Below are 22,125 nucleotides of genomic sequence, written 5' to 3' on the forward strand. Positions count from 1 at the left end.
TTAAATCTATGTCCTCTGGTCCTCGATTCACCTACTCTGGGCAAAAGACTCTGTGCAACTACCCGATCTATTCCTCTGATGATCTTCTACACCTCTATTTGATCACTCTCATCATCCTGCGCTCCAAGGAATAGAGTCCTAGCCTGCTCAACCTCTCCCTATAGCTCAGGCCCTCGGGTCCTGGCAACATCCTCGTAAATCTTCTCTGTACCCTTTCCAGCTTGACAACATCTTTATTACAAGGTGTCCAAAACTGAACACAATGCTCTAAATGCGTGATTATGCGTTCATATTAACATCTATAATTTGTAACATTGATGTGTTTTATGAAATGAGAGCATGGAACAGCACAACACAGGAACGGCCCCTTTGGCCCACAATGTCCATGTTGAACATGATGCCAAGATAAACTAATCTCTGCTGCTTGCACGCAATCCATGTCCCTCCATGGATGGGCCTGTTTCCACGCTGTACCTCTAAACTTAACTAAATTATATCAGGACCATTCTCTGATTGGTAATAGGATGGTTCAATTGCAACTAATACATTAGTAGTTATACATAGAAACATAGAAAATAGGTGCAGGAGTAGGCCATTCGGCCCTTCGAGCCTGCAATGCCATTCAATATAATCATGGCTGATCATCCAACTCAGTATCCTGTACCTGCCTTCTCTCCATACCCCCTGATCCCTTTAGCCACAAGGGCCACATCTAACTCCCTCTTAAATATAGCCAATGAACTGGCCTCAACTACCTTCTGTGGCAGAGAATTCCAGAGATTCACCACTCTGTGAAAAATGTTTTTCTCACTCGGTCCTAAAAGACTTCCCCCTTATCCTTAAACTGTGAGCCCTTGTTCTGGACTTCCCCAACATCGGGAACAATCTTCCTGCATCTAGCCTGTCCAACCCCTTAAGAATTTTGTACGTTTCTATAAGATCCCCCCTCAATCTTCTAAATTCTAGCGAGTACAAGCCGAGTCTATCCAGTCTTTCTTCATATGAAAGTCCTGACATCCCAGGAATCAGTCTGGTGAATCTTCTCTGCACTCCCTCTATGGCAAGAATGTCTTTCCTCAGATTAGGAGACCAAAACTGTACGCAATACTCCAGGTGTGGTCTCACCAAGACCCTGTACAACTACAGTAGAACCTCCCTGCTCTTATACTCAAATCCTTTTGCTATGAATGCTAACATACCCTCATGCCTACTTTCAATGACTGGTGTACCATGACACCCAGGTCTCGTTGCATCTCCCCTTTTCCTAATTGACCATCATTCAGATAATAGCCTACTTTCCTGATTTTGCCACCAAAGTTGATAACTCACATTTATTCACATTATACTGCATCTGCCATGCATTTGCCCACTCACCCAACCTATCCAAGTCACCTTGCGGCCTCCTAGCATCCTCCTCACAGCTAACACTGCCCCCCCAGCTTCATCCGCAAACATGGAGATGTTGCATTCAATTCCCTCGTCCAAATCATTAATATATATTGTAAATAGCTGGGGTCCCAGCACCGAGCCTTGCGCTACCCCACTAGTCACTGCCTGCCATTCTGAAAAGGACCTGTTTACTTCTACTCTTTGCTTCCTGTCTGCCAGCCATTCTCTATCCACATCAATACTGAACCCCCAATACCGTGTGCTTTAAATTTGCATACTAATCTCTTATGTGAGACCTTGCCGAAAGCCTTCTGAAAATCCAGATATAACACATCCACTGGTTCTCCCTTATCCACTCTACTAGTTACATCCTCGAAAAATTATATAAGATTCGTCAGACATGATTTACCTTTCATAAATCCATGCTGACTTTGTCCAATGATTTCACCACTTTCCAAATGTGCTGCTATTCCATCTTTAATAACTGACTCTAGCATTTTCCCCACTAGTGATGTTAGACTAACTGGTCTGTAATTCCCCGTTTTCTCTCTCCCTCCCTTTTTAAAAAGTGGGGTTGAATTAGCTACCCTCCAATCCTCAGGTACCACTTCAGAATCTAAAGAGTTTTGAAAAATTATCACTAATGCATCCACTATTTCTGGGAGTACTTCCTTAAGTACTCTGGGATGCAGCCTATCTGGCCCTGGGGATTTATCGGCCTTTAATCCATTCAATTTACCTAACACCACTTCCTGGCTAACCTGGATTTCACTCAGTTCCTCCATCTCATTTGACCCCCGGTCCCCTGCTATTTCCGGAAGATTATTTATGTCTTCCTTAGTGAAGACAGAACCAATGTAGTTATTCAATTGGTCTGCCATGTCCTTGTTCCCCTTGATCAGTGCATCTGTTTCTGACTGCAAGAGACCTACATTTGTTTTAACTAATCTTTTTCTCTTCACATATCTATAAAAACTTTTGCAGTCAGTTTTTAATGTTCCCTGCCAGTTTTCTTTCATAATCTATTTTCCCTTTCCTAATTAAGCCCTTTGTCCTCGTCTGCTGGACTTTGGATATTTACCAGTCCCTCTGGTAGGCTGCTTTTTCTAGCTAATTTGGATGCTAATACATTCGCAATGGGGCGACTAGAACTGCACGCATTACTCCAACTGCGGCCTAACCAAAGTCTGCAGACCTGCATCATGACCGTAACTCTTTTAGGAGATTCTCTCATCAGTCGACTCAAAGTCACGGAAAATTCACACAGTAATGTAATATTTTCTTGCTTTTGTGAATTCCAACTAGTTGATTTGTTTGTTTTCTTTTCTCAAAGTGCCACCCAATGTTTTAAACATCTTCAAACCTTCTTGCATCATTCACAATGAATCTGCATCTTTGATCTGTTCAATCACTGGGTTTAAACCGAGACCTTTACGCATCACGTGGCAACGAAAGAGAAAGAATATGGAGGCAGGAGAAATAGTTCGAATGGAGGAGGACAACAGGACAATTATTCACGGTGGTGACGGGGAGATGTCCACATATAAACATTACATCAGTGAGATGAAGCATGATGATGAATCCTACAGCATCACTAGTGTACTAGAGATAGTGCCTGATATAGAGCAAGATCAAGACTCACTTTACACCTGTAAAGTACATCACAGCGGCACCAGTGACCAGGAGAGAGAAATCAAGTTAATGATTGCAGGTATATAATACTTCCATCTATGCCTTGTATTGACAGAGGATGCAGAGTGCTTACTTATTTGGAATGGTGTCTTAAATATCATACCACGACCATTAATGTACACATAGCGTTTGAAGGCTCTGGGTCTGTACTCGCTGGAGTTTAGAAGGACGAGGGGGGGGATCTCAATGAAACCTACTGAATAATTAAAGGAATGGATAGAGTGGATGCAGTAAAGATGTTTCCACTAATGTGAGAGTCCAGGACCAGACACAGAGTAAAAGGATGTACCTTTAGAATGGAGATGAGGAGGAATTTCTTTAGTCAGAGGTTGGTGACTCGGGGGAGTTCATTGCTACAGACAGCTGTGGAAGACAAGTCATTGGGTTTTTCAAAGTGGAGATTTATAGGTTCTTGATTAGTAAGAGTGTCAAAGGTTATGGGGAGAAGGCAGGAGAATGGGGTTGAGAGGGAAAAATAGATCTACCATGATTGAATGGCGGAGTTGAGTCGTTGGGCTGAATGGCCTAATACTGCCTTCTACACTGCCTTTTACAAGGGGAATGATTTTGAATGATTTTGGGGGGGGGAAACAATAATAGGATACAATTGTATTGGGGTTAATGAAGTCATTCATTTTACAAAAATTATATGTGTCTTTTTCATAGTTTTCAAAAACAAGGCCAAACATCTAATCCTTAGTTTTGCGAATCTGCTTCTGTTTGAATATAGAAACAAGGAACTGTAGATGCTGGTTTATACCAAAGATAGACACAATGTGCTGGAGTAACTCAGCGGGTCATAGAAACATAGAAACTAGGTGCAGGAGGCGGCCATTCGGCCCTTCGAGTTAGCAACGCCATTCATTGTGATCATGGCTGATCGTCCCCTATCAATAACCCGTGCCTGCCTTCTCCCTATATCCCTGACTCCACCAGCCCGTAGAGCTCTATCTAACTCTCTCTTAAATAGGGTCAGGCAGCATCTCTGGAGAAAAGGATGGGTGACGTTTTGGGTCGGGCCCTGCTATCTTGGCTTGTGTTTGAAGTCTTGTTTTTTATTTCAGCCATTCCAAAAGTGGACTTAAAGTGCCACGCAGACAAGGTACTTGGTGGTGTACCCATGACGATAAGCTGTCAAATAAATGCGTTTTACCCCAAAGACATCACAGTGAAATGGCTGAAAAATGATGAAGAGATGTTGCAGAATTTCAAAGTTGCTGAGCCAGTAATTGGTCAGGACGGTCTCTATCATGCGGCAAGTGATGTGGAGATAGTCCCCACCAGGGCTGAGCCAACAACCAAATATACGTGCCGAGTGTCCCATCCGAGCCTGACTGAGCCATTACACATTGAATGGGTTGCAGGTGAAATCGGTACGTATCAAAGTTTAAGCCAAGACTGCTTTCATCTGAACATCTTAAACAGTCTTCAGTTGGTAATTCATTATGGATAGAGTGTAAGTGGAGAGGGTGTTTCCACTAGTGGGAAAGTCGAGGACCAGTGGCCACAGCCTCAGAATAAAACCACATACCTTTAGGAAAGAGACGAGGAGGAATTTCTTTAGTCAGAGGGTGGTGAATCTGTGGAATTCATTGCTGCCGATGGTGGTGAAGGTCAAATCAATGGATATTTTTAAAGAGGAGATTGGCAGATTCTTCATTAGTACGGGTGGTGGATTAGTACGGGTGTCAGGGGTTATGGGGAGAAGGCAGCAGAATTGGGTTAACCATATAACAATTACAGCACGGAAACAGGCCATCTCGGCCCTACAAGTCCGTGCCGAACAACTTTTTTCCCTTAGTCCCACCTGCCTGCACTCATACCATAACCCTCCATTCCCTTCTTATCCATATGCCTATCCAATTTATTTTTAAATGATACCAACGAACCTGCCGCCATCACTTCCACTGGAAGCTCATTCCACACCGCCACCACTCTCTGAGTAAAGAAGTTCCCCCTCATGTTACCCCTAAACTTCTGTCCCTTAATTCTGAAGTCATGTCCTCTTGTTTGAATCTTCCCTATTCTCAAAGGGAAAAGCTTGATCACATCAACTCTGTCTATCCCTCTCATCATTTTAAAGACCTCTATCAAGTCCCCCCTTAACCTTCTGCGCTCCAGAGAATAAAGACCTAACTTATTCAACCTATCTCTGTAACTTAGTTGTAGAAACCCAGGCAACATTCTAGTAAATCTCCTCTGTACTCTCTCTATTTTGTTGACATCCTTCCTATAATTGGGCGACCAAAATTGTACACCATACTCCAGATTTGGTCTCACCAATGCCTTGTACAATTTTAACATTACATCCCAGCTTCTATACTCAATGCTCTGATTTATAAAGGCATTGATAGGAAAGATAGATCAACTATGATTGAATGGCAAATTAGACTAGATGGGCCGAATGGCCTAATTGTGCTCCTATAACATGAGCGTATGAATTATCTAATGATATAGAACGTAGAACAGTACGGCACAACCGCTCGACCCACAATGTCTGACCAACACTCATCTGCCTGCACATAATCCATATCCATGTGCCTATCCAAAAATCTATTAAATGCCACTATCCTTTCTGCCTCAACCACCATCCCCGGGTAACGCGTTCCAGACACTCACCCCCTTCTATATTAAAAAATGTGACCCACACATCTTCTTTAAAATTTGCCCCTCACATCTTAAAACTATGGCCTCTAGTATTTGATTTTTCTATCCTTTTTTTTCCAGACAGAGGCTCTGACTGTCTACCCTATCTATGCCTCTCCCGATTTTATGTACCTCTATCAGGTCTCCCCACAATCACTGCCGTTCCAGAGAAAACCACTACATTTATCTACTGTATTATTTTTATTCCCAGTCTTTGAAAAGTGAAACACAGAGTGCTTGAGTAACCCAATTGGTCACACAGCATCTGTGGAGGGTATGGACAGGAACTTTGTGGGTCAGAAGCCTTCTTCAGACAGATTAATCTGTATGTGTGTGTGTGTGTGGCTGTTTGTGGCTGTGTGTGTGTGTGGGGCTTTGTGTGTGGCTGTGTGTGTGTGTGGGGGGGGGGGGCTTTGTGTGTGTGTGTGGCTGTCTGTGTGTGGCTGTGTGTGTGTGTGTGGTTGTGTGTGTGTGTGGTGCTATGTGTCTGCGTGGCTGTGTGTGTGGCTTTGTGTGTATGTGTGGCTGTGTGTGTATATGTGTGTGTCTGCGTGGCTGTGTGTGTATATGTGTGTGTGTGTATATGTGTGTGGCTTTGTGTGTATGTGTGGCTGTGTGTGTGTGTGTGTGTATATGTGTGGCTGTGTGTGTGTATATGTGTGTGTGTGTGTGTATATGTGTGTGGCTGTGTGTGTGTATGTGTGTGGCTGTGTGTATGTGTGGTTGTGCGTGTTTGTATGTGGCTGTGTATGTGTGTGTGTATGTGTGTCTGTATGTGTGGCTGTGTGTATGTGTGTGGCTATGTGTATGTGTGGCTGTGTATGTGTGTGTATGTGGCTGTGTGTGTATGTGTGGCTGTGTGTGTGTGTGTGTATGGCTGTGTGTGTATGTGTGGCTGTGTGTGTGTGTGTGTATATGTGTGTGTGTATGTGTGGCTGTGTGTGTGTGTGTATGTGTGTCTGTGTGTGTGTATGTGTGGCTGTGTGTATATGTGGCTGTGTGTGTGTGTGTGTATGTGTGGCTGTGTGTGTGTGTGTATGTGTGGCTGTGTGTGTGTGTGTATGTGTGGCTGTGTGTGTGTGTGTATGTGTGGCTGTGTGTGTGTGTGTATGTGTGGCTGTGTGTGTGTGTGTGGCTGTGTACCCCAGGTATTCAGAGTGAAATCTCAAATATTATGAATATTGATGTTTGTTGTTTTGTTTATTATGTTACTTATTGAGTACTGGGTTTACGGACCTGTTATGCTGCTTCAAGTAAAGGGGCCGTCCCACTGCGGCAACCTAATCCATGAGTTAAGAAGAGTGCCTTCGACCTTCAAGCTCAAGGGCACTGGCCTGGAAAACTTCTAGCTTGATCGACCACACACACACACACACACACACACACACACACACACACACACACACACACACACACACACACACACACACACACACACACACACACACACACACACATCGCAAAGGCGGGGGCCAGGGAAAGCGGGGGAGCGCTGTCTGAAATTCACACCCGCGATGAAGTGGAAGGTAAAAGACAGTGTACGGTAAGTCCTTTAGAGAGCACGGAGGGGGGGAGAAGGAGGAGACACTTTTAAGAATTATAATAAAGTTTTGCGGGCATTTAACCTACCGGTCGGTTTTCCCTAGTCCTGAAAACTCCAATGGGTCAATCAAAATGCCCGGTCAGCGAAGGGCTGCCCTCAACTGCCTGTAACTAAATAGCGACCCCACTCCACTGCACTACGAGTTAAAAAGATCCATGCCGACCAAATTTTACTCGCAGAACATTTTTCAACATGCTGAAAAAAATTCCGTGACCTATCTGAGGCCGCGAGTATTCGGGAACTTCCCTCGAGCATGAAGGAGAGTTCCAGTGACCTCCTAGGACCACGTGTCGACCATGCTGCGTATTTGAGTTGAGGGCAAACTTGTCTAAAGTTGCAGATTAGATCGCCACAGTGGGACTGCCCCTTAAGTCTTTCATTGTTCCATTTTGGTACATATGACAATTAATCACTCTCTTAACTCTTGAAAAGCCATTCCAAGAGATAGAGTCATAGAGTGATACAGCGTGGAAACAGGCTCTTTGGCCCAACTTGCCCACACCGGCCAACATGTCCCAGCTACATTGGTCCCACCAGTCTGCGTATGGTCCATATCCCTCCAAACCTGTCCCATCCATGTACCTGTACAATTGTTTCTTAAACGTTGCATTAGTACCTGCCACAAACTACCTCCTCTGGCAGCTTGTGCCATACACCCACCACCCTTTGTGTGAAAAAGTTACCCCTCAGATTTTATTCAATCGTTTCCCCTTCATCTTAAACCTATGTCCTCTGGTCCTCGATTCCCCCACTCTGGGCAAGAGACTCTGTGCATCTACCCGATCTATTCCTCTCATGATTTTATACATCTCGATAAGATCACCCCTCATCCTCCTGCACTCCAAGGAATAAAGTCCCAGCCTACTCAATATCTCCCTATAACTCAGACCCTCTAGTTGTGGCAACATCCTCGTAAATCTTCTCTGTACCCTTTCAAGCTTGACAACATCTTTCCTATAACATGGTGCCCAGAACAGAACACAATACTCTAAATGCGGCCTCACCAACTTGTATACAACTGCAACATGACCTCCCAACTTCTATACTCAATACTCTGACTGATGAAGGCCAATGGGCCAAAAGCCTTTTTGACCACCTTATCTACCTGCATTTTGTAGTACAAAACAGATAGAAAAAGACCCAGATGGTTCCTCAGAACTTTCGATGTTTCATCCCTTGTTTTCTCAATTTTTTGTTAATTTTTCTCTGAATTCTAGTGTTCTTTAAATTACACGTTCAGATTAACCTTTTTCTCCCCATTTCTCCAGCTTCATTGCCAGAGCTTACAGCAATTGAGGTCGATCCACTTTGCCCCGAAATGGGAAAGGAAGTAACATTATCCTGCAAAGCTTACGGATTCTATCCTGAAGGAAATGAAATATTCTGGTTCAAAGAATTTGAGAAAATTAAAGATCTATTCAAAGCAGGAATTACTCTGGGACCAAATGAACTGGACACAGAGAATGGTTGCTATTCATGTTCATCCAAGTGGAAATTCACACCAGCTGCTGATGACCATGGAAAAGAATTTAAGATGAAATTCCTTCATTCTGCAACTTCAGGCAACTCCAACGCTTCCAGTTACACTTTGAAATTAAAAGGTGAATATTGTAGCAGCAAATCTGCAGCCACATCGTACCATAAGAAGTATGTGCAAAAGGCGCAGAAGAGGTTTATCAAAATGCTTCGGAAGGAAATGCAGATGCTGGTTTAAACCGAAGATAGACACAAAATACTGGAGTAACTCAGTGGGACAGGCAGCATCTCTGGAGAGAAGGAATGGGTGACATTTCGGATCGAGACCCTTCTTCAGTCCTTCTCTCCAGAGATGCTGCCTGTCTCACTAAGTTACTCCAGCATTTTGTGTCTTATCTTTCTCAAATGTTGCTTGGTTTAGAGGGTTTTTGCTTCAGGGAGAGGTTGGACCAACCTGAATTATTTTCTCTGGAACGCCAGAGACTGAAGGGAGACCTGATAGAAGTATATAAAATAATAATGGGGTAGACAGTCAGAACCTTTTTCCCAGGGTGGAAATGTCAAAGACTAGAGGGTATAGCTTTAAAAGTGAGTGGGACTAAGTTTAATGGTGATGTGCAGGGCAAGTTTTCTACATGGAGGGTGGTGGGTACCTGGAACGTGCTGCCGATGGTGGCAATAGTGCACATTCAGCACAGACATTGTTGGCCGAAGGGACAGTCCCTGTAGTCTACTGTTCTTTGGAACAGAGGACACAGGAAACAGGGCCGTCGGGTCACCGAGTCTGCGCTGACCAGCGATCACCCCGTACCTTAGCACTATCCTACACTGGGGACTATTTACAATTTTACTGCAGCCAATTAACCGACTAACCTGTACGTCTTTGGAGCGTGGGAAGAAACCGGAGCACCCGGAAAAAAACCCTACGCAGTCAGGGGGAAAACGTACAAAGCCCGTACAGACAGCACCTGTAAGGCAGCAGCTCTACCGCTGTGCCACCATGCACGATGTTATTCACTCTTGTAAATGACTCTTCTTTCATGAATTTCAACAGGGATTCCAATTGTCGACGACATTGAGTATGAGCCACCAGTGGCTGCGTCCGGTTCGCAACATCTTCTCGTCTGCAAAGTTGATAACTTTTATCCAAAACAAATCGGAACAAGCTGGCTATGTAAAGGGAAACCAATATCCCATGGAGTCGAAGATATATTTATGATGGAGGATAAGAATGGATGTTTTCAGATGAGGTCCTCCTTGTGTATTAAGCCAACTGCTCTACATTTTGATGAAAAGATTTCCTTTCAAGTGACGCATTCAAGGTTAAATACTCCAATAACAAAACAAGTGTCTTTAAAACTTCCAGGTATGTTTCACATAGTCTCCCTTAGGGTCCTCTGTCTCCCCTCGGTTTGCGAGTTTCCATTTTATATTTATATGTTGCACTACATTTCTACATATGTTGATACAGCATTGAAATCAGCCCTTCGTGCCACCGAGCCCACGCCGGCCATCGATCTCCCGTTCACACTAGTTCTATGTTACCCAATTTTCTCATCCACTCCCGACACACTAGGGGCAATTTACAGGGGGCCAATTACCCTACAAACCTGCACATCTTTAGGATGTGGGAGGAAACCCACGTGATCACGGAGAACGTGCAAACTCCACACAGACCGCACCCGAGGTCAGGATCGAACCCGGTATGTGGCGCTGTGAGGCAGCAGCTCTACCCGCTGCGGCACTGTGCTGACTTCATGGTTGATAAAAGAAGAATATTTTCAAAATGGCTGGATTCCGTACAGCACCAACAGAGATGCTGCATGATATTCCACTTTTATTGTCAGCTGTGCTGAGGCATAGTGAAATTCTTTTTTTGCTAAAAACTTCCGGGGGGGGGGGGGGGGGGGGGGGGCACGCCACAGTGGTGCAGTGGTAGAGCAGCTGCTTTACAGCACCAGAATCCTGGCTTTGATCCTGACTACGGGTGCTTTCTGTACAGAGTTTGTACATTCTAATTGTGATCGAGTGGGTTTTCCCCAGGGTGCTCCAGTTTTCTCCCTCACTCGAAAGATGTGCAGGTTTGAAGATTAATTGGCATCAATAAAAATTGTAAATTGTCACTAGTATGCAGGATAGTGTCAGTGTACAGGGATTGCTGGTCGGCGTGGACACAATGGGCCAAAGGGTCTGTTTCCGTCCTTGTAATAACAGTGGCCTGACACCAACATAAGGGTATATAGACTTTATTGGCTACAAAGCAATACAACTTATCTCTTAAGAGTTCCACTTAAAACTAAAGGACAAGCTAGTGGGCGTAACTACAAATGCATGACTCATAACATGAGCCACTAATCTACACCCCCCCCCTCTTAAAGAATCAATAACAATACAGACCCTTAAACTAAGCAAAGCAAGTATCACAACCGATGACAGACCGGTGGAAAGTCAAACATAGTCCAGATACTTCACGACTGGTCTGCAAACACGACGGCACGTGTACGATAGAGGCCATCTCTCCATTTTATTTCTCGTGGGAAAGAGCTGGTGACTTCACTGCCGAGGGGGAGTGGACCAACGCCTCTGGAGTTGAAGCAGGAGACTGTGGCGCAGGCGAAGGATGGAACAGACAGAGGAAATGTCGCAGGCATGGATTGTTGTGCTGGCAAGAGCATGCGATGGTCACTAGACACAGATTGACATGAACTTGTACGATCCGGATAATATGGAGGCGGGACTGGCTCGTTCACAGGCAGAACGAAGATGTTGTCTGTTGCGTCGGTAGGTGCCGCCATCGGCTCTAACAATGTACGAGTGTGGCTCCGAACCAAGACCAGAAACTACCCCAATACGGTCGTGGCCTTTGTCAGTGTGTAAGCGGACCACCTGTCCCTTGGTCAGCGGTGGCAGTGGCCTACTTGACTTGTCGAACCATTTCTTTTGAATGTCACGCTTCTGTTGCAACCTGGTTTGAACCTCCTCAGGCAGAAAGACATGTGGGATTAATGCTTGATCTGCTACGGGCAGCGGGGCACGGGTCTACCTTGACAATAAGCATTGAGCGGGTGAACCCAAGACGAGGTCACGGGAAATGTTGCGTAAGTTGAGCAGATCCAGGAATATGTCAGATTTAGCCCTGTGAGAGTGTTCCATGAGCTGTTTTGCACTTCTGACAGTCCGCTCAGCCAGCCCGTTAGACTGTGGATATTCAGGGCTGCTGGTGATGTGGTGAAAATTCCAGCGTTTAGCAAACTCTTTGAATTGTTGGCTGGTAAACTGATTGCCTTTGTCAGTCAGCAGCTTGCCTGGAGATCCGTGGATGGAAAAGTGACGAGATAATTTCGAAATCACTCCGCTGGAAGTGGGGCTGCTGAGAACATCAATGTTGAACCATCTTGAATAAAGGGCCTGCCCCACTTGCATGGGATTGCGTGCGTTTGGCCCGACCAAACGGAAGCGGCGTTCACGCGAAGTTCGCGCTATGTACACGCTAAGTTCGCGCGTGACGTCATTTGCGTCGTGCTTACCAATCAGCTGGGCAGAAGGCGGACCGACTGAATTTGGGCGTCGCACGGCGTCGGGCGGTGATGTCATCACCCAACGCCACGCCGGGCGGTGACGTTATCTCGCAACGCCATGCGCTAGGCGTACGTCGTCAAGACGCTGCATACGACCGCAATATGCCTGCGTGCCGACAGGCCGTTGGCGCGCGAAGATTTCGGCCACTGCATGAATTTCGGAGCACCTCGCGAGGTCGGGACCAGCCCCGCACAACTCCGTGCTTCTAAGTAGGACCGGCCCCGTGCGGCCATACGGTGCCCGTACGCCTCAAGCGACCACGAGGTCGCGTAATTTGCGAGCCAAGATCGTGTTAGTGGGACAGGCCCTTAAGAATCCACGAGCACCGGGTACTGCTTGCCGTGCCAGTAAAATGTCAGCTGCCACTGTAGACCACGGGAGCGCAGGTACAGGATGTGGCAGAAGTGGTTGCTTTTGTTGATGAGGCACCAGACTATTGCACGCAGCACAAGCTGCCACATTTTCATTCATGTATTCGGCCATGCCAGGCCAGTAAACATGTTTTTCGCCCGTGAAACTGGTTCTGGTCTCCAACTGGAGGCGTGGGTTCGGATCCCACTTCTGACACCATGTCGATTGTAGTCCTTATAATAACAGTGTCCTTACACCAACATAAGGGTATATAGACTTCATTGTCTACTAAGCAACACAACATCTCTCTGAGTTCCACTTAAAGCTAAAGGAATGCAGCAGTTGAATGCTGACAAGCTAATGGGCGTAACTACAAATGCATGACTCATAACATGAGTCACTAATCTACATCAATTTTGCCTCCTACCTTATCTCCTATCACAAGTGATCCGGCTCCAGGGCTACTGAAAGTGAAGTAAGCTGTTAATCGTTAATCTCGGAGTCTCCTTGACATCCTATGTTCCTGCTCAAATCCAAGTCAAGTGGCTTCTCGATGGGAAGCTTTGCCAAGGAAGGTGTGAATGCTCTCCTGAGATCACAGATGATGGTTTGTTTTCATCTAATTTGAGCATAATGTTGGTGGCAGGAATAAATGATCACAGAAGGTTGCATCAAATGTCAGGTGCTTCATGTGAAGACAGAAACATTCAGGAGAAGGAATTCTAATTACTCTCTGAAGGTGAATCTTATTCATATTATGTTCAGCATGACATTTCATTAAAGTTAGAACTGCAATGTTGATGTTAGTGTAGAGATACAACGTGGAAACAAGCCCTTCGACCCACTGAGTCCACGCTGACAATTCATCATCCGTTCACACTAGTTCTATGTTATCCCACTTTCTCATCCACCCGACACACTAGGGGGGAATTTACAGAGGGCCAATTAACTAACAAACCCACATGTGTACAGGATTCGGACACATACGATTCATTTATTTATAAATATTTACACTTTATAAATATTCTTGTTTTGTTTTTGTTTTTTTGTATGTAGTATTTTTTTTTAAATCTGTTCGAAATGAATAATAATAATAAATAATTAATAAATAAATCTTAAGAGGAATAGATTGGGTGGACGCATAGCGTCTCTTGCCCAGAGTTGGGGAATCGAGGACCAGAGGCCAAAGGTTTAAGGTGAGGGGGGTTTAATAGGAACTCGAGGGGTAACTTTCTCACACAAACATTGCAATCAGAGGTAGTTGAGGCAGGGACTATTGGAACGTTTAAGAAACATTTAAAGAGGTATTTGGATAGGATAGGTTTAGAGGGCTAAATGCAGGCAGGTGGGTCTAGTGTAGATGCGGCATGCTGGTCGGAGTGGACAAGTTGGGACAAAGGGCCTGTTTAAACACTGTATGACTATGACTCTTTGGGATGTAGGAAGAAACCCGCACGTTCACAGGGGGGAATATGGAATGTGCAAACGCTACACAGACAGCACCCGTGGTCAGGATCGAACCCGGGTCTCTGGCGCTGCGCCACCGTGCCGTCCCTTCTCACTTCAAACTTTACACTAGATTTATTTGATTGTCTCTTTCACAACAAAGTTTCACGCTGAATAAATTAGTTTTATTTTTTACTGGTGTTGAGAATAGATGATTTTGGATGTTCAGTTGTTTAAAATCTGCTTGGGTGAGACACTCAGTCAAAGATCACTGAAACAGGCCCTTCGGCCCAACTTGCCATTGTCAACCAAGGTGCTCCATCTAAACTAGTCCCACCTGCCGACGATTGGCCCATCTTCTATCAATCTATACTATTACTAAAACTCTCATCTTGACCACTGCTTGTCTGCGTTGTAATTAAATTTGCGCAAAAATGATCCCCCATAGCGCTACGACTGTTCGCCACCTTACTCACCATTCTCCTCAGCTGCAAGTCAAATAAGTTTTGTCCCGATCGGTGAAATATTCTGCGAGCAGGGATCCACACCACCCCTTCCCACATGCACCCCTTCCCCTACCCCAACAACTCCCCACACCCTCCCTCCCCTACACCCCCCACAAACACCCCCATCCCCTACACCTCCCCTCCCCTACAACCCCACCCTTCCCTCACCCACCCCGTCCCCCACACCACACATGCCCCTCCCCCCTACCAAACACACATCCCCTACTCCCACCATCCCCCCTACCCCCACCATCCCCCCCCCCTACCCCCACCCCCATGAGGTTGGAGGAGGTGCAGGTGAACCTCTGCTTCCAAGGTGCCCGATCTAAACTAGTCCCATCTGCCCACGATTGGCCCATATACCTCTGAACCTATCCTATCCATGTTCCTGCCCAAGTGGTTAATACTCTGACTTTGTAATTGGCAATTTGATTTGACTAATGTCAGGTTTAATTAAAGGGAGACAAAAATGCTGGAGAAACTCAGCGGGTGAGGCAGCATCTATGGAGCGAAGGAATAGGCGACGTTTCGGGTCGAGACCCTTCTTTAGACTGATGTGGGCGGGGCGGTGTGGCGTGGAAAAAAAGGAAGAGGTGGAGACAGTAGGCAGTGGAAGATATAGGCAATTTGATTTGACTAATGTCAGGTTTAATTAAACTTTTTTATTCTTCAGATAATGGCAAAGTAGAAAATGATGTCAGTGAAGAAGTCGATGAAGGTAAAAGTCTTCATTTCCAATAGTTACTGTATTATGAATGTTTGCTTCAAGTAGAAATTTAGATCATTACACATGACTCAAATGTTTTCAAAACACAAAGTGCTGGAGGAACTCGGTGGTTCAGGCTGAATCTGGAAGGAATGTTTAGTTTAGAGATAGAGCTCATAAACAGGCCCGTCGGCCAACCGAGTCCACACCGACCAACGATCACCACACACTAACAATATCCAATACTCTAGGGACAATTTATAATTTTTACCAATGCCAATTAACCTCCAAATCTGCACGTCTTTGGAGTGTGGGAGGTATCCGGAGAATCCGGAGAAACCCCACGTGGTCACGGGGAATGTCCAAACTCCACACAGACAGAACCCATGGTCAGGATGGAGCCCGGGTCTCTGGTGCTGTGAGGCAGCAACTCTACCGCTGCGCCACTGTGCCGCCTGTTATCTCTTCAAACTTTACACTAGATTTATTTGATTATTTCTTTCACAACAAAGTTTCATGTTGAATAAAGTAGTTACATTTGTTACTGATGTTGACAATAGATGATTTTGGATGTTCAGTTGTTTAAAATCTGCTTGGGTGAAACACTTAGTCATAGAGTCATAGTTCACGGGAAAAGGCCCTTAGGCCCAACTTGCGGCAATTTGATTTGACTAATGTCAGGTTTAATTAAAGGGAGACAAAAAGCTGGAGAAACTCAGTGGGTGAGGCAGCACCTATGGAGCAAAGGAATAGGCGACGTTTCGGGTCGAGACCCTTCTTTAGACTGATGTGGGCGGGGCGGTGTGGCGTGGAAAAAAAGGAAGAGGTGGAGACAGTAGGCAGTGGAAGAGCTGGAAGGGGAGGGGAAGGAGGGTGAAAGCAAGGACTACCTGAAATTGGTGAAGTCAATGTTCAGACCGCTGGGGTGTAAACTACCCAAGTAAAATATGAGGTGCTGTTCCTCCAATTCGCTCTGGACATGGAGGAGGCCCAGGACAGAAAAGTGGGATCCGGAATGGAAGGGGGAGTTGAAGTGCTGAGCCACCGGGAGATCAGGTTAGTTATTGCGAACTGTGTGGAGGTGTAGGGCGAAGCGATCGACAAGCCTGCGCTTGGTCTCACCGATATAGAGTAGTTGACACCTGGAACTGCGGATGCAATAGATGAGGTTGGAGGAGGTGCAGGTGAACCTCTGCCTCAGCTGGAATGACTGCTTGGGTCCTTGGATGGAGTCGAGGGGGGAGGTAAAGCGACAAGGGAAAGTACCAGAGGAAGGGGGTGATTTGGGTGGGAAGGGACGAATTGAACAGGGAATTGGTTCAGGTAGTCCTTGCTTTTGCCCTCCTTCCCCTCCTCTTCACAGCTGTCCCACAGCCTACTCTCTCCGCCTCTTCCTTCCTTTTTCCCGCCCCACCCCCCCCACATCAATGTGAAGAAGGGTCTCGACCCAAAACGTTCCCTATTTCCTTCGCTCCATAGATGCTACCTCACCCGCTGAGTTTCTCCAGCATTTTTGTCTACCTTCGATTTTTCCAGCATCTGCAGTTCCTTCTTAAACATCAGGTTTAATTAAGCTCTTTTTTATTCTGCAGATTATGGCAAAAAAGAAAATGATGTCAATGAAGACGCTGATGAAGGTAAAAGTCTTCATTTCCAATAGTTACTGTATTTTGAATGTTTGCTTCAAGTAGAAATTTAGATCATTACACATGATCCAAATGTTTTCAAAACACAAAGTGCTGGAGGAACTCGGTGGCTCAGGCTGAATCTGGAAGGAATGTTTAGTTTAGAGATAGAGCTCATAAACAGGCTCGTCGGCCAACCGAGTCCGCACCGACCGACGATCACCACACACTAACAATATCCAATACTCTAGGGACAATTTATAATTTTTACCAATGCCAGTTAACCTCCAAATCTGCACGTCTTTGGAGTGTGGGAGGTATCCGGAGAAACCCCACGTGCTCATGGGGAATGTCCAAACTCCACACAGACAGCACCCGTGGTCAGGATGGAGCCCGGGTCTCTGGTGCTGTGAGGCAGCAACTCTACCGCTGAGCCACTGTGCCGCCCGTTATCTCTTCAAACTTTACACTAGATTTATTTGATTATCTCTTTCACAACAAAGTTTCATGTTGAATAAAGTAGTTATATTTGTTACTGATGTTGACAATAGATGATTTTGGATGTTCAGTTGTTTAAAATCTGCTTGGGTGAAACACTTAGTCATAGAGTCATAGTTCACGGTAAAAGGCCCTTCGGCCCAACTTGCCCGTGTCAACCAAGGTGCCCGATCTAAACTAGTCCCACCTGCCCACGATTGGCCCATATCCCTCTGAACCTATCCTATCCATGTTCCTGCCCAAGTGGTTAATACTCTGACTTTGTAAGTGGCAATTTGATTTGACTAATGTCAGGTTTAATAGTAAGATTAAACGAGAACTTACCAGTTTGAAGTTTGATCTTGATTTTATGAGGAGTTACGATGAGCGATTACGTGAAGAAGGGCCGTCCGTCTGCGTGCGCGTCAATCTTCAAAGCAGCGGTGTTAAATCACAGATAAAAAGAAGACCTGAGAATAGTAAGATTGTGAAGAAACTAGAACTTCCATATGACCTTGATAGTATGAGGGTGGGAGTGGTGGGCACGTAATCGCTCATCGTAACTCCTCATAAAATCAAGATCAAACTTCAAACTGGTAAGTTCTCGTTTAATCTTACTATTTTACTTCGGAGTCACGTGAGTGACTACGTGAAGATTTCAAAGCTCTGTGATTTTACGCATCCAGGCGTCACACACTGAATGGATTGACCATGGATGCGTGTAATCATTAAAGCATTCAGACATTACGTAGTTAAGTAAAGAAACTGATGCTTTAAATGAAAGAAAAGTTTAAAAAAAAGTTACCCCTCCCAACCTTGGGGGGGAAACTAAGGGACAGAACTGAAAATGGTACGTGCAAACACCGCCAGTCCGGTTATGGGTTTGTTATAAAACCGGTGGATGTCGTCAAGGGGCACGTCCATAGCTCTTGCTGCCGACGTAGATGCAGCCCTGGTGGAGTGAGATTTAACCATATAAATGTTTACTCCTGCTACCGCCATTACCTCTTTTGACCATCTGGAGATGGTTTAAGTTGACACCTTTTGGTGTGGTTTTTTTATGGCTGATGAGGACCGATTGTTCTGAGCCTCCGTAACTCTCAGATAGTGGTGTTAGTATGTTACCACCCACACAACCGTTGGTCCTCTGGATATGCCAAGAACTGGATCTCCATCCCTGGCATTCCTGGCCTGCTCTGTTTATCAGGTTCCTGATTAGGAATGTTATGTTGTTCATATTGGTGGTCATGTAGTCCAACCGTAGCTTTTACAGTGTCTGGACTCTTTGTCAGCATACCACCTTCAGGGTTAGTTATAGGCGGTCCCCACTGTCAAAGTAGGGTTTGTACCATGCTCACATCCCATGTGTCAGTGTACCTTGGCCTTGGAGGTCTTAAATTGTAAATTCCCTTCATGAATTTTGTTGTAAAGGGGTGCGTTCCTATCGAACTGTGCCCTGCTTCCGGCATCAGATTGGAGGAGAGTGCGCCTCTGGCACTATAGATGCACTATAACTTAGTTTATAGTTATAGTACAGTTGATAGGAACTCCAAGACATCCGTTATCTGAACTGTGTTGTATTTGTTCGGACAGTCCTATGCCTTGAAATGGCCTCCTCAGAATCTGCAGACCAACAAGTTATACGTTCATGTAGTGGATGATTGCTCCCTGTAACTGGGTTCACTAGGAGGTCCCTGCTCTTGGGTACAGCCATTACTGGCTGGACTATAATTCCCAAAATTTTTGGGGACCAGGCTTGAGTAGGCCAATCTGGCACTACCAATATGCCTGTGGCTTAGTCTTGCTTGATTTTTGTCAAGCATCGGTTTGTGAGACAAATTGGCGGAAAGTATACATAAACATTCCTCCCCAATTGAGGGAGAAAGCATCCACTGCCTTGCTCCTGGATCCAGCTCGCAGGACACATATCTGGGTAACTAATGGTTAGTCTAGATGCAAACGGATCAACATCTGGTATGCCAAATCGTGTAGTTATTTTGTTAAATACTGTCTGATTCAACATCCATTCTGTGTTATTAAACATTCGTGATCCAGCATCTGTCACCGTGTTATATCTACCTCATAGATTTCCCAAATATTCCTCTTGATACACCAGTGCCAAATGAGGTTCGACAATCTGTCGTAAGATACAGATTTTATACCACCCTTGTTAATGGATATATGCCACCGCAGTGGTGTTATCAATCTGAATTTGAACAAGCACCAGTTGCATATCGCTACAGAGAACCTTGAGTCCATATTGTGCCCCCAACAATTCTGGGTAATTGATTCCATGTGTTGGGGGATTACAGACTCCTGCTCATTCCATCTGCCCCCACAGCTTTAGATTGTGTTGGTGTCTCCCCATCCTTAGCCGCTTGCATAGGTCTGAAGAACCCTCGATGGCTTTCGAGCAAAATTTCCCTGAGCTGTCTCCCATTCGTTATCCACCATAGTTATTCAACAATGGCCTCTGCTGGCAATCCATAGTTTCCCAATTCGGCCTGCATGGAATCTGAGTGTTCGTTCCTTTGCTTGCTGTAAGTTCTGGTAATGCAAAGGCCCGTACTGCAGCTACTATTTGCCAATTACGCTCGCTGTTTGCCTGATAGATGGCTAGAATTTGACTATCAGGTCATTGCAGGCTTAATTAATATTGTCGTTTGACCCTAGGCAAAGTCACCAACATATTTACTGTTTTTGATAGTAAATTCTAGGTAATCAATAACCTTGTAGGTGTCAATTTTGATTTAACTGGATGGATGAGGTAACCAATTCTTTCAAACAGGGTTTTGGTTGGCTTGACTGATGCTTCTGCCAATTCTTGGTGACTCCAAAATGAAAATGTCCTCCAAATATGCCATTACTATGTGGTTTTGAGACCTTTGTAGTCCCAGAATTGGTTTCCGTAGTTTAGTCAATAGTCTAGGAGCTGATGTCAACACATTTGGCAGAGCCATGCCATCCAGTTAAACTTCAAATATCTCCTGTTCTTAATGAATAGACACCGAATAGTATGCATCTTTGAGGTCGATGCATGCCATGTGACCATTTTATAGGAAGCTCCTATAAAACAGTTGTTAGACCATAACAAAAATTGCTGTTTCTAAAAGTCTGTACTGCACAAATGAGTTAAACCTGGATGAAGTGACATCCTCCATCTGTCACCTGTCCTGGAAGGCAATCCTGCCCAAAATACTGGGCCTGCCTCGAAGACAATTCCGGTCCGAGTTCCAAGTCTGCTTGGAACCTATGTATGTTGTGCAGTAAAAAATAATCACATGTTGTTATCTGTTTTTTAAAACCAGATCTGAAATTCATGTTATTGTCATTTTGAACAAAAACACAAGAGTAAAATTACCAACATGTAACTGGTCCACAATCCCTTGTTTCAGTAAACCCAGACCCACCTACCTCCATGGCTACCGGTGGTCTTGTGGTAAGCCCAAAGGCCCCTGATGCGGGTTCCTTTTCTCTCCTTGATTGGGAGTTGGACTGGTAAGAAGTGTGGATTCCATGTTTCTCCTGACCTCTGCTTGGGTCTTGGTCTGAAAACCTTATCATACTGAGCCTGCCTTGTCGGACAATTCTGGCCATAATTCTGAGTCTGCCTTGAAAGACGACTCTGATCATATTTCCGTGCCCAGCTTTCAAGCTACCACCGGCTTCAGTGAACTGCTTACCCCCTATGGAGGTGTGGGGTGTGTTGTCGCCTACTGATGAAGTTTGCTTGTCGTTGGTACCTTGATTGGTCCGACAGTTTTTGCTTCCTTCTTCTGGTCTTACCTGAAGAGAGGATTCGGCAGCTGGTTTCTCCAAAGTCACCCTGATAGCGCTGTTCCCTTGCCGGCATTTGTGCGGATATTCTGCCAACTGCTGTCTCTTGAGGCCATATGCATGTGCTTCAGTATGTTCATACTTTAATTCAAGATCAGTTACCTACTGATCTCGAAACCAAATTTCGTTTGAACGTTATGTGAGGTTCAAATGACAAATGAATGGTATTGTATAGTATTGTAATTCGAGATCAGTTAACTACTGATCACTCACACTCCCCTCCATTGAGAGTGAGATTTGTAGGTAGCCCTGAAAACAGGTGCTGCCGCAGGCCCCTGAGGATACCTGCGCTGACATGGCCCCTCCAGCGGGCCTAAATGAGATTCTTGCTTTGGGTCAGACTGAAACTGACCGTGAATGCTCCTCTCCTCAGAGCAGGAGACATTTTCTAGATCTCTATCCAGGGAAGCACCCAGTGGAACCTGGATGATTGCAGAAGTATTTCTTTTCTTTTGTGCTTATTATTTATTTTATATAAAGCTTTTTGGTGCAAGTTAACTTATAACCATATAACCATATAACAATTACAGCACGGAAACAGGCCATCTCGACCCTTCTAGTCCGTGCCGAACACATAATCTCCCCTAGTCCCATATACCTGCGCTCAGACCATAACCCTCCATTCCTTTCCCATCCATATAACTATCCAATTTATTTTTAAATGATAAAAACGAACCTGCCTCCACCACCTTCACTGGAAGTTCATTCCACACAGCTACCACTCTCTGAGTAAAGAAGTTCCCCCTCATGTTACCCCTAAACTTCAGTCCCTTAATTCTCAAGTCATGTCCC

At 45.1% G+C, this 22,125-nt stretch overlaps 1 protein-coding gene across 3 annotated transcripts in view; it reads left to right on the forward strand.

The window, feature by feature from the left end:
• Nucleotides 1-22,125, forward strand: part of LOC116984368 — a 116,695-nt gene that overhangs the window by 81,257 nt on the left and 13,313 nt on the right. For 2 of the 3 annotated variants that reach the window (XM_033038524.1, XM_033038525.1), the window contains exons 8-12: nt 2,723-3,100; nt 4,146-4,454; nt 8,599-8,931; nt 9,861-10,172; nt 16,987-17,031. In XM_033038524.1, coding sequence (XP_032894415.1) covers nt 2,723-3,100; nt 4,146-4,454; nt 8,599-8,931; nt 9,861-10,172; nt 16,987-17,031 — 1,377 coding nt within the window. The remainder of the gene's footprint in view (nt 1-2,722; nt 3,101-4,145; nt 4,455-8,598; nt 8,932-9,860; nt 10,173-16,986; nt 17,032-22,125) is intronic. The other variant, XM_033038526.1, reaches the window with a different exon arrangement.

Source organism: Amblyraja radiata, chromosome 20, assembly GCF_010909765.2.
Source record: "Amblyraja radiata isolate CabotCenter1 chromosome 20, sAmbRad1.1.pri, whole genome shotgun sequence".
Classification (NCBI taxonomy): domain Eukaryota; kingdom Metazoa; phylum Chordata; class Chondrichthyes; order Rajiformes; family Rajidae; genus Amblyraja; species Amblyraja radiata.